The 13,723-nt window shown below is 46.2% G+C and overlaps 1 protein-coding gene across 1 annotated transcript; it reads left to right on the top strand.

Annotated features, from left to right (window-relative positions):
* Positions 1-689: 689 nt before the first annotated feature.
* SPG21 (SPG21 abhydrolase domain containing, maspardin) lies at positions 690-13,699 on the top strand. Its single transcript, XM_056347837.1, has 9 exons — positions 690-821; positions 4,974-5,067; positions 9,127-9,288; positions 10,146-10,226; positions 10,825-10,970; positions 11,391-11,499; positions 11,956-12,063; positions 12,566-12,706; positions 13,050-13,699. The coding sequence occupies exons 2-9, from the start codon at positions 5,005-5,007 to the stop codon at positions 13,170-13,172; spliced, it is 933 nt and encodes a 310-aa protein (XP_056203812.1). The 5' UTR covers positions 690-821; positions 4,974-5,004; the 3' UTR covers positions 13,173-13,699.
* The last annotated feature ends 24 nt before the right edge of the window (positions 13,700-13,723 follow it).

Raw genomic sequence — 13,723 nt, 5'->3', positions numbered from 1 at the left:
TATTTGAACAAACAATTTTCTCAGCTCAGAGCTTTACCTGCAAATGTTTCTTCGTGTATGAAAGGCAGGTAGTGCCATTACACCTTCTAACTCACCTCACCTAACTCAGCTTTTAGCACAGCCTTGAAATGGGCTTTTTAAAAATAAACTTTGCTTGAACAGATGCAGCCAATGAAAAGACCCTGATATTGTATTAGACAAGCAAGTGCTGCACAACAGCCAAGTCAAGGGAGCTGGATAAAGCCTAGAATATTAAAAGTAAGACCCCGATCTGAACACAGCTGTTTCACTCACCGGTGCTTTCACTGAAATCACTCAGGATTTCTCAACATACATCAAAAAAATTATGCTCTCTCCTACTGGATGGCAGTGGCAGGTAACAGTGACACCTGCACCAAGTAGAGCGGCAGCAGAGAGCGAAACTAAGCACCACCGGGGAGCTGCTGTGCCTTTTTTTCTAGGTTAAAACCCAATTCTGTGAGGAACCAGCCGAGCAGCAGATCAACAACAACCATCACCTCAGACGCTGCCGCCCCAGACTTGTTAATGGCGGCCGCGGGCCCGCGCCGACCAATCAGCGCCCCGCTGCGGGGGCACGTGATCTCCGCCTCGGTAGCGATGGCGCCGGACACGCACACTTCCGCCTCGGTAGCAATGGCGGCCGCGCGCCTTGCGCCCCGCCCGCGCTCCTCCCCTCCGTCACGTGGCCGGCGCGGGCACAGCACCCGGAAGCAGCGGGCGGCGGCGGGCGCCCCCGCTTGGGTGCAGCGGGGCAGGAGGAGGCGAGCGGCGGCCCTGCGTCCCCGGGCCCTGCCGAGCCGGTGAGGGCTGAGCAGCGAGCGGGGAAGGCGGGGGGGTGGAGGGGTGTCACCGCTGTGGAGACAGGCCTGCCCCCTCTTCTCAGAGCCCCCGACCGGGGAGGGGGCTCGGGGGACCTGAGGGACCGGATGGGCCCAGAGGAGACCGGGGGGGTCTCTCAGGCTCCGGGACAGCATTGCCCCTGGGCGAGGCTGTGCCTGAGTTGTCGGGGAGGGTGTGAGGAGCCGTCGGGCCGGGGGAGGGGGTTTTCACGGCCCCTAAGGGGCCCTGGCCTGGAGGAGGTCTTGGGGCTCGGCCCCGCAGGGAGCCCAAAGCCCAGCCCTGGGCGTTCGTCTTCCCGGGGGAGGCTTCGGGGAAGAGGCTGCCTCAGCCTGTGCTGTGGGGCAGAAAACCAGGGCCGGGGGTGCAGGGTGGGCTTTGGCCTCCTCCTCCCTGCGAGGTTGGGGGTGGCACTGTGGCTGAGGAGGAGGGATGGAGCAGGGGCTAGGGTCGGCGGGCGGCTGCGTCAGGGACGGTGGGAACAGCACTGGGGGAGAGGAGAGGGTGCTGCTGCCAGCATCCCAGTTATCCATAACTTCCCCATTGCCTGTGTTTGGTGGTCACGAAGCACATGTAGCCTTACGTCTCCGCTGCATCTCCTGGGGTTTGCCCGCAGCCCCCGTCAGCTGCATCTCCTGGGGTTTGCCCGCAGCCCCCGTCAGCTCTCGGTGTGGGTGTTGCTGATTCAGGTCCCTTGGCCCGTGGGAGTGGGCGCTGTGTGGGCAGCGCAGGGGGGGTGGCTGCGCAGGGCCCCGGCTCAGGCAGACACAGCAGCGGGGAGAGGAGTCACCGCTTGTCTGATCCACTCTGGGGATTCCTCTCTAGCAGCAGGATCAAAGTCTTTCTAAATCCATAGCGAGTGGAATATGTCATTAGTGTAGTGGGGATAACTCATAGGGAGAATATTATCAAGTGCTCTGAACACATCCGTAGGTGATTTGTCCTAGGGGAATTGTTTTTAAGGGGTTAGGGTTCTTTGTGTTCTTTGGCTTTATGAAAAATTAAACTCGGGTCTTCAGAGGCTGGATCAGGAACAGTGTCATTTCTTTGTTTGTGATTTGAGTTACCTTTGATGGCTGGTTTCCTATTTTGAGTTAATAGTTCAGCTTTTCTGTGTCCAGAAGAGCACATAGTTGTTGATGACATTAATATTTGTGTGTGCAAATTCAGTGCCGCATTTCTGTACCAGGGGAAACAAATTTTAGTAGTAGGACGCTGACTTCAGCAAAAACTTCTATAATCAAAGAAAGGCTGTTTACTCTTGCTTTAAAAGAGAGGCAGTTCTTAGGAGTGGTGGTCACAGATGGACCTTTGCAGGAAAGGAGCTGGAGGAAATCAGCCTAGGGTCTTGGTGGCCAACGGTTTGCTTCCACAAGTGGTAGCAGGTGAACTGAGAACCTCAAAATCTAGGTTTCAGATGGACTCTTAACGCACTCTGGTGCGAGCTGAGGTATGCTGACAGGACAAAGTTCATCTGCATGATACCCTTTCCTTACTTATTCTAACAATAGACGGCTTTGTGCTCCCAAGTGATGTGCCAGCCCACAAAAATTGAGTGCACCCTCAGCAAGTTTGCCAGCAATGCCAAGCTTGAAAGGTGGGCCTCTGCAAACCTCATACCTGGGTCAGGGCAATCCCAAGCACAAGTGCAGGTTGGGCAGAAAATGGATTGAGAGCAGCCCTGAGGAGAAAAACTGGGGGGTGTCGGTTGATGAGAAGCTAAACGTGACCTGGCAATATGTGCTTGCAGCCCAGAAAGCCAACCATATCCTAGGCTGCATCAAAAGCAGTGTGGCCAGCCAGTCAAAGGGGGTGCTTCTCCCCTTGTTCTCTGCTCTCCTGAGACCCCACCTGCAGCCCTGTGTCCAGCTCTTGGAGCCCCCAACATAAGGACATGGACCTGTTGGAGCGAGTCCAGAGGAGGCCACGGAGATGATCAGAGGGCTGGAGCCCCTCTCCTGTGCAGACAGGCGGAGAGAGTTGGGAGTGTCCAGCCTGGAGAAGAGAAGGCTCTGGGGAGATCTTCCAGCACCTTCCAGCACTTAACGGGGCCAACAGGAAAGCTGGAGAGGGACGTTTTACGAGGGCTTGTAGTGATAGGACAAGGGAGAATCACTTTAAACTGGAAGAGAGTAGACTTAGGTTAGGTATTAGGAAGAAATTCTTCATTGTGAGGCACAGGCTGCCCAGAGCAGCTGTGGCTGCCCCATCCCTGGCAGTGTCCAAGGCCAGGTTGGATGAGGCTGGGAGCAACCTGGGCTGGTGGAAGGTGTCCCAGCCCATGGCAGGGGGTGGAACTGGGTGGTCTTTAAGGTCCCTTCCAACCCAAACCATTCTGTGATTCTATGAAAAGTAGCTGAATGAATTAGACTGAGGTGGCAGAAAAAAGAAAGGTAATAACGGTAGGAAGAAATTGCTGACCCTTTATGGCAGCCAGAATTATTAGCAAAAAATCTTCTCCTGTGTCTCTGTGTTTGTGCAGTGCCTGGCATAGCGAGGCCCTGACCATGACTTGAGTTTCTTGGCCCTACTATAATATCGTACTCCAAAAGAACATATCATTTTAAGGCATTTGCTGTAATTTATTTATGCCATTAATTTGTCACACCCTCGTTTACTGAATAGCACTTTGAAAACTATTGATGTGTGGTTATGGAAAGGAATTAATAGTCTGCACTGCTGTTTCTTTTCTCTAATGCCCAGCTGTCCCTCTTTAGTCTGGTAACGAATCTTTGTACCTGCTCTGCTTTGCAGGTTCTTGGGAGTAGGTATTTTTTACCTGCTGCCAGGCTATGACAAAGAGCAGAATAGTTGATGCAAGCACTGAAACAAAGCAACACAAAATTGAAATAATGGCCACGCAGCTGAATTTCCTACCTCAGACCCTTGTTGGACATGAGAGGTGTATCATGGGCTTTGTGGAAGATGTGTGTTGTCTTGCAGTTTAGAAAGTACTTTCCCTTTTGAAGTTCATTTCTGTACTTGTAAAATGGCAAATGAAGACTGAAAGATAAGGAAATTGTAACTGTTCGTCCAGCTGGAACCCAATAAGCTAGTTAAGCCTGCACACCAGCAGCTTTCTTGCAAGGAGAAATTAATTGGGCTGACTCACAGAACATACCAAGGTCTTATTTTATGAAGAATTAAGAGACAAAACCTATTGATCTGTACTTGGCAACTGTTAAGTAACAAGAGCAAAAGTTGCTTTGTTTTATTATGCTCAGTGCTGTGTGTGAATGCATGCAGATAATCTCTTGAGGCACTTGGCTTTCAGGGTAAAGCTATTGAGTTTGCAAGCTTCAAAACTGTTTGATACCATCTGTTGTATAAATGGAAGCTTTAAAAAAGTTAATTCTAGAAGTTACCTAAGTGTTTATTACTAATTAATGGAGTATTATAAGACACGCAGGACATTCTGACTTCAGAGTGAATTAGTGGTATTCCTGTGTGGACCCAACTCAAAATCAATTTGTTCTGTATTAATCGGTGTGCTTCAAAGATACCTTTGTTGGTAACTCCTGACAAGTCAGCTTCTGTGTGGATAGAATTAGAACTTCAGGACTCTTCTGTAAATTAAGCTTCAGATCAGCTGATGTTCCCCGTGCACAGGGAAGATGTGATCTTGTTTTTTTCTTTCCATCTTCTAGAGATGGAAGAACATGGTCTGAATACTTAGGCAGTTGGTTCATGAAATAATGTGAGTCTATTGTGTGAACTGCTGAGTGAATGGGATAAATATTTATTAGATATAAATTTGGAGTGCTTTATAAATTAAGAACAAATCAAAAACATGCTTTGAGTATTAAAGCCACTTACAGCCTGCAACACAATTGTCTTTTCTTACAACTGTTACACGGGAATACTGTTACAAAAGTGTCATCATTTCATAATGAGGCTGGTACAGTAAGGCAGTCAGGTGACTGCCTCTCAGGAGAATAATTAAATGGTTTGTGATGAAAACTGAGGATAAGTAAACTTGGTGTGAGTCAGAGGTAGTACGATAACTGATAAGAGCAAACTTGCCCTGGAAATGCTTTATGTAAACACCATAGCTTTTGAATGCTGCCCACAGTAAAGCTACTGTATTGCTTTCTAACTTTGTCTCTCTTTTTCAGGCTGACCTAGACTGAGTTTTTTCTAAACATCATGGGAGAGATTAAAGTCTCTCCTGACTATAACTGGTTCAGAAGCACAGTTCCTCTTAAAAAGGTACGTACAGCTGTGATGGTCTTGTGGGTAGAATGTCTCCCCTTGCTTTGTAGTGGGGAAGGCTGAGCTGTTTGGTTAATGCAGAACAGTTGTGGCTTGTGCGAGTGACCTGGCTTATCTCCTGAACTGTTATCCCACATATCATATGAATGCATGAAAGCACACTCTTAATTTTCACATGCTGAGGTCACTTCTGCGTGTGGTGGGGAGCTGAGGCTCACAGTTGTGAGCCATGGCAGCGGTACCTGGCATCCTGATGCCAGCCACGCCTGAGGAGGAGACTTGGAGGAGGTGGCATGTGCTGGGGACCTCGTGCATGGCCTCTCATGGAGCTGCCTGTGCGCGCTGCACCACACCAAGGTGGGCAGCTGACCCAGCTGCCAGGCAGCCGTGCTGCCGGAGCCACCTCTGCCGTTCCTACCATCGTCCTCAGGTTGAAGCGGAGTATCTGAAGGCAGCTGCTTGGCAGTCAGGCTGCACACAGGCTTCCTGCAAGTGGACAGATGTCTTAACGATGGTGGGGAAAAATAAATGCTTTCTTCCACTGAGTGTCCTTTGGAAGTCCTCTGCTTAATCACATTGTCCAACCACTTTCTCCTCAGACTTGGATTTCTCCACTTCCTTTTGCTGAACCACAGGAGAGTGTTTGAGGTATGCAGTGCCCCGATGTCTGCTCCCTATATGTTGAGCGACAGAGGGCATGAAATTACTTCAACCTGTTGTAACACTTCACTTGACATTTAACATGAGGGTTTTTTTAAAAAAGTGCTTTGAATTACTGTGTTCCCAAAAAAATAAGTCTGGTGAATTCTAAAATCAGTAATTTTACTTAAGAAAACTGTGCAATGAAATTCTAGACCAGTTAAGAGCCCTCCCTTAGTACATCACTCCTGACCTGCACCAGCTCTCATGTATAGCTCTTGCAGATAAAGCCTGCTGGGGCTATGGTTGCGGACTAACCTGCAGCAGCAGCCCAGGCTCCCGCCAGCCTGAAGGACGGTCTTGCCTTTACACCCCAGCCCGCTGCTCCTGCAAGCGTGGTGGCTGCTCATGTGACCGCGCAAGCTGAGCGGGGTCAGTGACCTGCCTAGCTTGAAGGTGTTTTATAGTTTGGTTTTGGGTTAAACTGACTTCCAGTTGGTTCAGCTCCCTAACCTGGATGGCTGTGTGGGCTGCAGGAACACGGGGATGGTGCTGGCAGCAAAGGCAAGAGCAGCATTACCTCCTTCAATAGCAAGTTGCTTGCAGTTGGGCCACTTGAAAGGGACTGTGTCCCCAAACCTAAGGAACGATGTTTATATGTGCCCAGCACTATTTCCACTGAGTGGTGTGTAACTTTCTCGAAGAAACTACCTTTATGGAAGAACTGTAGGATTTTCCATTCAGGGTTTCTCGTTCATTTTTGCCAGTTTGCATCTTCTGTAAGTAAGAAAGATCCATTGCTGTTGGCTATGTCTAGGCTCTGGCTGTCCAGCTGCTCTTTGTTTCTGGCCAGTACCAGATCTGCTGGATCTGTTTGTGCCATGCTTTTGCCTTCAGGCAGTGCCTCACTGGGTCAGCAAAGCCGGGGGACAGTATTTCAGCGGAATGACGCATAGGTGCTTTTAGGCGCTGCTTTGTGGGATGCGGTACAGTAGATGAAAGGGGCTGGAGGCTGTAACCACAGGACACGTTGCTGCTGCCTGGGGACTGTGTGACGCTGCAGCTCGCTGCCAAGGGGCAGTGCCTTCAGCTGCTGCTGACTACTCAGTATTTCATAAATGGGGACGTGTAAACTGAAGCTGCTGTTGACCTGGTGACCTTCAGACTAGGGAATACCTTACCCTTTTGAGTGGTTCAGTCTACTCAAAAGTAAAATGATGCCACAGTGATGAATGTGGGGTATGAAGAAGGTAGAAAGAAACAAAGTAGCCCTGGTTTCTGGAGCGAGAAGAAAAAAAAAAAAAAGTCCTATTTGAAGATGTAATCTCTGAAGCTGTAGTTAGGAAAACAATTGCTTGCATTATTGCCCAGAAGTATAGGCAAAGCATGTGCAGTGCTGAGGAAGGAATGACCAACCATCATTACTGCTGGTAAGCACACATCACTGCTGTCAGATCTACTTAAGGAAGTCTTTTGTTTGAAAATGGGCTGAGATGTTCCTCCTGACAGGAGCAGGAAACTCACAGCTCCATTACCCTTCCGGCTCTTCTCAGATACAGGAAGTACAGCACAGAAAATAACATTTTTAATGTGAGTCTTTAGCCTTGCCTGTGAGCCTGCAATTGCATACACTGCTTGCTGTCTTAGATAACCCCTTCCTAAAAGTCTTCAGCAAGGGACACTCTGGCTCTGCTAGGACAGGGGAAAGTTCTGCCCGTTTTTTAGTGCAGTGCAGATTTTACCCTTTATGTAAACTGTAGGTGATAATGATCGATTGACCAGAACAAGAAAAAGGCTGGTGACCTACCAAACCAGCAGTTAGCCACACTGCTATCTGCCTACGTGGTGCTTAGCCTTGTTCGGGAGCTGGAGTTAAACTATCCAGTATGTGGCTGGGAGTCAAATAGAACAATTGTTTAAACCCATTGATTCATTGTCTGGGCTTGAGGAACGTTATCTCTGAGCCTCAGCTCTCTTGACGTGAACTAACTTTGGTTTTGTGACTTCAAGGAGCATGGTTCACCTTTGGAAATACTCCTAAAGGGAAACTTTGTAGTAGCCACCAACCACCACCCTGAACGGATCCTGGATCCGACATTACTGGTGGAATAACAGCTGAGAGCGGCGAGGCCTGGAGCTCTGGAGTTGTGTGACAAGGGTTTTGGGGGGAGATGGGAGGCTTTTGTACAAGGTTTATTTTTAAATGGTTTCAGTGGTCTGGAAGCTCTGGTATGCAGTTTTATTTTTTTTTTTATAGATACTTTACAAAACAGCAGTATCATGTGATCGCTCACATGCCCCCAGAGCCTGAAATACTGGCTTTATTACAAGCAGATTTGTTAGTCAAGCAAATCTGATTTGTGGTATGCTATTCTTCTCCGATTCCCTGAGAAGCTTAACTGCTGTGATGAAGCAAATTGTGCTTGTATATTGCTGTTCAAAAAGCTACACAATTTTGATACAGAGGAGATGAATTCCTGCTGTGTGACGCAGGCTTTCCCCAGAGGTTTGTGCTTGTTGATCTGGTACAAGCTGCACGCTTTTGCTGGGTTGTGGAGCACTGAAAGAGCACCTTAAATATATAAAACAGTTTGCTGGTAGAAAAGGCTCTGTAAAAGCAAGTCAGGCTCCAGCACTGCAGAAAGGATGACCGTTGCCTAATTCCTATACTTTTACATATACTCACTGTGGTAGGACTTCTAACTTCTGCCCAAGATGGGCAGTGTATGAGGAACTGCTCACTAAGGATGGCAGCTTGCATGTGGATAATGTGCTTCAGCCAGCCACATGTCCTAGGCACTACAAATGCTCCCGAGATGCTGCCAGCTGATGGAAGCGTTTTGGTTTTTTTTCCAGGTCAGCTTTGCAGTGCTGCTTGGGGAGTTGTGTGCATCTCTGTTTCTGGCAGCTGGCTTTAACTGTTTCAGATCAATAATTTGTGGTGTTAGCTGCTTAATTCACTAGGCTTGCACGTATCCAGACGTGTAACATCTTTTGTCCAGTGAATGTAAATATCCATGGTTGTTTAAAAAACTGCTCCCAGGGGCAGCCCTGTGTCTTCCAGCCTACAGCTGCTGCTGTCCATACCTTGAACTGACCTCCTGGGTCTCTCCTGGGCCATGGCACCGTGTTTGTTATCCAGCTTATGTCAGGACACACAAAGCATTTGGTCTGACAGTGCGTGGCTGCGGTTCTGCTCCAGCTGTATCCACACAAACACTGTAACTCCAGTTAGTAGACAGCCTGAGAGAGGAAAGCTATTGTGAAGAAGAGTAAAAGATGGTCTTGTTCAAAGGGGTCTTGAGTATTATGGTGTTTGCTAGATGATAAAGTGTTGTGTAGAAGCAATCCTGGAAGGTGGCTGAAGAATCTAATTTGTCTTGTGTGTTTCTTCTCCCCCGATGCCTGTCATTTCAGATAATAGTAGATGATGATGATAGTAAAGTCTGGTCACTGTATGATGCAGGACCTAGGAGTATTCGGTGCCCGCTCATATTTCTCCCTCCTGTAAGTGGAACTGCAGATGTGTTTTTCCAGCAAATTTTGGCGCTGACTGGATGGGGCTACAGAGTTATTGCTGTGAGTATTCTCTGTCTTGTGTCAAAGTTAGTATTACTTGTGCTTGTTGCTGTCATCAGAGGTTGGATAATGAAGATGAACAACTTAGTTTTGACTAAGGGAATCCATCAAAAACTTGGTGCTAGTTGTACTGTGGAATATGTAGCATTGCAGGTCCAGGCTGAAATCTGCGGTATGTTTATGGCAGCATTTACCCAAAGCCTTTGTGTGTGGACATTATTAATTACTCAGTCTGCTTTTTTCCCTTGTGTGCCCTGAGTGCCAGTCATTCTTGCCTCCAGCTGTATCTTTATTAGCCATGAGGCAAATGTGAGTTAGTTCAGGGTTTCCATGTTTTCCTTAGGGTTGGTGGATAACCTGGTTCTTAGCCTGCATCGCTGCAAGTGCTAAGTCACTCTGCAAAATCCTAACAGCGTGCTCTTGTCTGGCTTCTCAGCTCCTGAGCTGAACTGAGATTATTGAGCTGTACAGTATTTCTGCTAAACAGTACGGCTTTAGGAATGCTGCTGTATCTCTTGCAGCAGTTAACGATCTCTGTACCTGCCAACTCTACGTGCTACAAAATTGCTGAAAAATCCTCCCAGCCTCTCCTGCCACTGATTAGAGTGAAGCAATGCTGTACTTTCCCCTACAAGTTTGCTTTCCAGTACTTTGAGTTGTGTATTTTTGTGCAAGCGAGGGGGAGGTGTTTGCACCCTGGGGAGTTAGGGACCTTGCTGAAGAGCTTGAGCCTCATGACACAGGAGAGGCAGGTTGCTACCTTGAAACCTTTCATGTGAGAATTGGTATGGCTTTCAAGCAGACAGCTGATGGGTACTGCTCCGAGGCTGGCTTTTTCTAACTTTGTATTATTTTAGTTGCAGTATCCAGTGTACTGGGATCACCTTGAGTTCTGTGATGGATTCAGAAAACTGTTAGACCACCTTCAGCTGGATAAAGTGAGTGCTCAGAGATGGGGAAATGGATGTATAGTTGCAATAAAAACCTGGTGTTTGAAGAGTCATTTAAAAGAAAGGGTATAAAATATGACACAAACATAGCCTATAAATAAAGGAGGCTGTGTTGCAATTTTACATTTGAAACTAGTTTATTTTTGAAGGTGAATACCCTTGAAAATTGTCATACTTGGCCTAAATTCAACTGCTATTCTAGGCCTATTAAATTGCATTGGTTAACTTCAGTTTTTCATGAGATCTCATGGAAGTTTTCCTTCCTAATTCGTGTAGTACAGAATACCACAATAAAGTATCTTGGATTGGAAAGCTGTTGAAGACAAAGTGAAATGTTTGATTTTTTTTATTTTCTTAAGCTTGATGAGCACACAGAAACATGAACTGTGATCTGGAAACACTTCCCTTTTTCAGTATTTATCACATTTATATCATGCAAAAAATCAGAAGCTGAACAGAAGAGTGAATCTTTGAAAAAAATGGCTTATGACAACAGTGGAATTTGGATGACTGATTTTTGTAATGAAACATCGTGCTTAGAGTTCACATCTCATAAGTGTAACATGATTCTTTTTCCTTTAATTAGGTTCACCTTTTTGGAGCTTCTCTGGGAGGCTTTCTAGCTCAAAAATTTGCTGAATACACACACAAATCTCCCAGAGTTCAATCTCTGATCCTGTGTAATTCCTTTAGTGACACTTCTATCTTCAATCAGACATGGACAGCAAACAGGTGAGGGAGACTGAGACAAGCCTGCAGATTCATGGCATTAGTTTTTTTGCAGTGAAATGTCACGCTGACCTGGTTTGATGTGCATCTAACCTGTTTCCAGCCTGGGGGAGGGAGGTGCGGGGTGGAATGCTTGTGACTTTTAAAGCCATGCCGCAAGGAGAATGGAAGTTTTTTAGAGTGATGAAAGTGTTATTCACCTTGTTTAAAATACATTTTTGCAATGTAAGATTAACTGCTTCCCAGAACATTTTGAGTACCTAGCTGCCAGGTTTTCCATCTCAGTGCTCTCAAAGCTTCTTCAGGTTTTCATTTGAAGTTAAAGCACAAAGTCTGTGCAAGGAAAGGGAGTGCTTACAACAGAACATGTTAATATTGGAGTCCTGGATGCTTGAAGATTGTTACATCTTGTTTCTGTTTCAGCTTTTGGCTGATGCCTGCTTTTATGCTGAAAAAAATTGTCCTTGGGAATTTTGCATCTGGTCCTCTAGATCCTGAAATGGCTGATGGGATTGATTTCATGGTGGACAGGGTAGGTAGCTGTGTACGCTAACGGCTGTGGTGTCAGTCTCTGTGAAAGATTTACTTAGCAGGAGGTTGTAGGTGTTTCTGCTGCTTTCTTCATTTACTTTCCCGGAAGGGAGGAGTGAGGAATAAATTTTTAGCAGGTATTGACTGTCACAGCTCCAGCAGTTTCACTGATGCTGTGACTGTCTACCTTACAGTTCTGTTTATGTAAATCTGGAGTTAAACTGAGGTGGAAGAGAAGAAAGTGCTGGGATGCATCTGTAGGTTCTGGGGGCAGGAGCAACTAATGGAACATGTTTTAAGCATTTGTCTCATGCAGAGTAATGCTAAATTGGAACTGTAATCTTCATCTGAAGTGCAGTCATGTTTTCCTTTAACTTCTCTTTGGCTGTATTGTTAATATTGCATTAACTTCCTGCAGTGAAATATGTTGCTAATCAGTGTTTCTCTCTACTGAAAGCTGGAGAGTCTAGGCCAGAGCGAGCTTGCTTCAAGGCTTACTCTCAACTGCCAGAACTCCTATGTAGAACCTCATAAAATTCGAGACATCCCTGTAACCATTATGGATGTAAGTTAATCTCCATGTAATCCTTTTTTTTTTTTTTTTTAACAGTTTCTCCCCTTGACCTGGATATCCACCTGGATATCCAGATGGGGCCTAGATATTCTGTTAGCAACTTGCTAACTATTTGTGGCATGTAACTTCATATTTAGATAAGCCACCTACTGACTGAGCAACACCGTGACTCTTCTGTGTTAAATTATGAATTAGATATTCTGTGCAATAACAGAGTCATATGTTTATGTATCACAGCGTTAGCATTCTAGCTGTCAGTGCCTAACACAGAATCATGGAACGGTTTGGGTTGGAAGAGACCTTAAAGATCCTTTCATTCCAACCCCCCTGCCCTGGGCAGGGACACCATCCACTACACCAGGTTGCTTGTTTTCTGTTTCTTCAACACTGCTCCAGAGAAGCTGAGAATTGCTTCTAGGAGCAGCACGTATCCAGTCTGATTTAATAAGCAAAATCTGAGATTCAGAGCTAACTCCTGTGACTTGTTATGCAGGTATTTGACCAAAGCGCACTTTCTACTGAAGCAAAAGAAGAAATGTATAAGCTCTATCCTAATGCCAGAAGAGCTCATCTCAAAACCGGAGGCAACTTCCCCTATCTCTGCAGGAGTGCTGAGGTCAACCTATATATTCAAGTGAGTCTCTGCACTCAAACCCAATCGACCAATGCATTCAGCCAGAACAGCTGTAGGAAGCACCTTTTCTGTGCTTACTTTTATTTTTTAGCTTGCCTGAGCTCTGTTTGCTCCGGCTTGCAGATAGCTGACACAGGGAGGGCAAGGCTGGGAGCAGCCACGTTCACGGAGGGCTGGCTTTGGGGGTTTGGCTGTTGCCTGTTTCCTCTGTCCTCTCTCTGAACATCTTGTACTCCAGAGCCATGATTTCATCCTCTCAAAAATTATTCTGAAAGAATGCTTCTCTTTTACCAAAACCTTGTGCTTCTGCACCTGTTTCAGTGTTATTTTCCATGTGCAACAGATCCATTTACTGCAGTTCCACGGTACCCGGTATGCAGCCATCGATCCCTCCATGGTCAGCGCAGAAGAGCTGGAAGTCCAAAAGATCCGTCTTCACACCAGCAATGAGCAAGAAGAGCAGTAGGTTTTGGGTGCCGGTGAAAATGAGGAGTTGGTTTGGTGGTCTTCCTGTGTACAATCAACTGTTCCTACTCTGCCTTTTTCCTTGTGTTAACCGATTATCACTGTGTGATTCCAACAGGATCAATAGTCAGTGAACTACCCACGGACAGTAACCTCTGGAAGTGTGACAGGATAGGTCTGTTTAATTTTTAGTCTTTGAATTCAAGGAGGCTTCGTTTGAAGATTACAGTTTTAAAAACAAAGACATTTTTGCTACCAAAGTCGTCACTGTCATGTTCTTAAGCAGAACAATATTTCTTTTTATATTTTTCACTCAGCTGTATATATTGCCACATGCAGATTGTGTACTTATAAGCTGACATATATTTTTGTTGAATATTTGGTTTAAAAGGTGTTTAAGTGACAACATTGCCGCCACTCACTTGCTTCGTATGTTGTGTTGTTAGTTAATTTCTATTTGAAATAAAGCATTTGAATTTTTAACTTTCTTGCTGTTTAAAAATGGTTTTCAATAAAACTTCAATTTCAGCAGGTGTCTCCTGTTTTGACTAC

The sequence above is a fragment of the Falco biarmicus genome, chromosome 7 (assembly GCF_023638135.1).
Source record: "Falco biarmicus isolate bFalBia1 chromosome 7, bFalBia1.pri, whole genome shotgun sequence".
Taxonomy (NCBI): Eukaryota; Metazoa; Chordata; class Aves; order Falconiformes; family Falconidae; genus Falco; species Falco biarmicus.
This window is presented reverse-complemented; position numbering and strand designations above follow the sequence as displayed.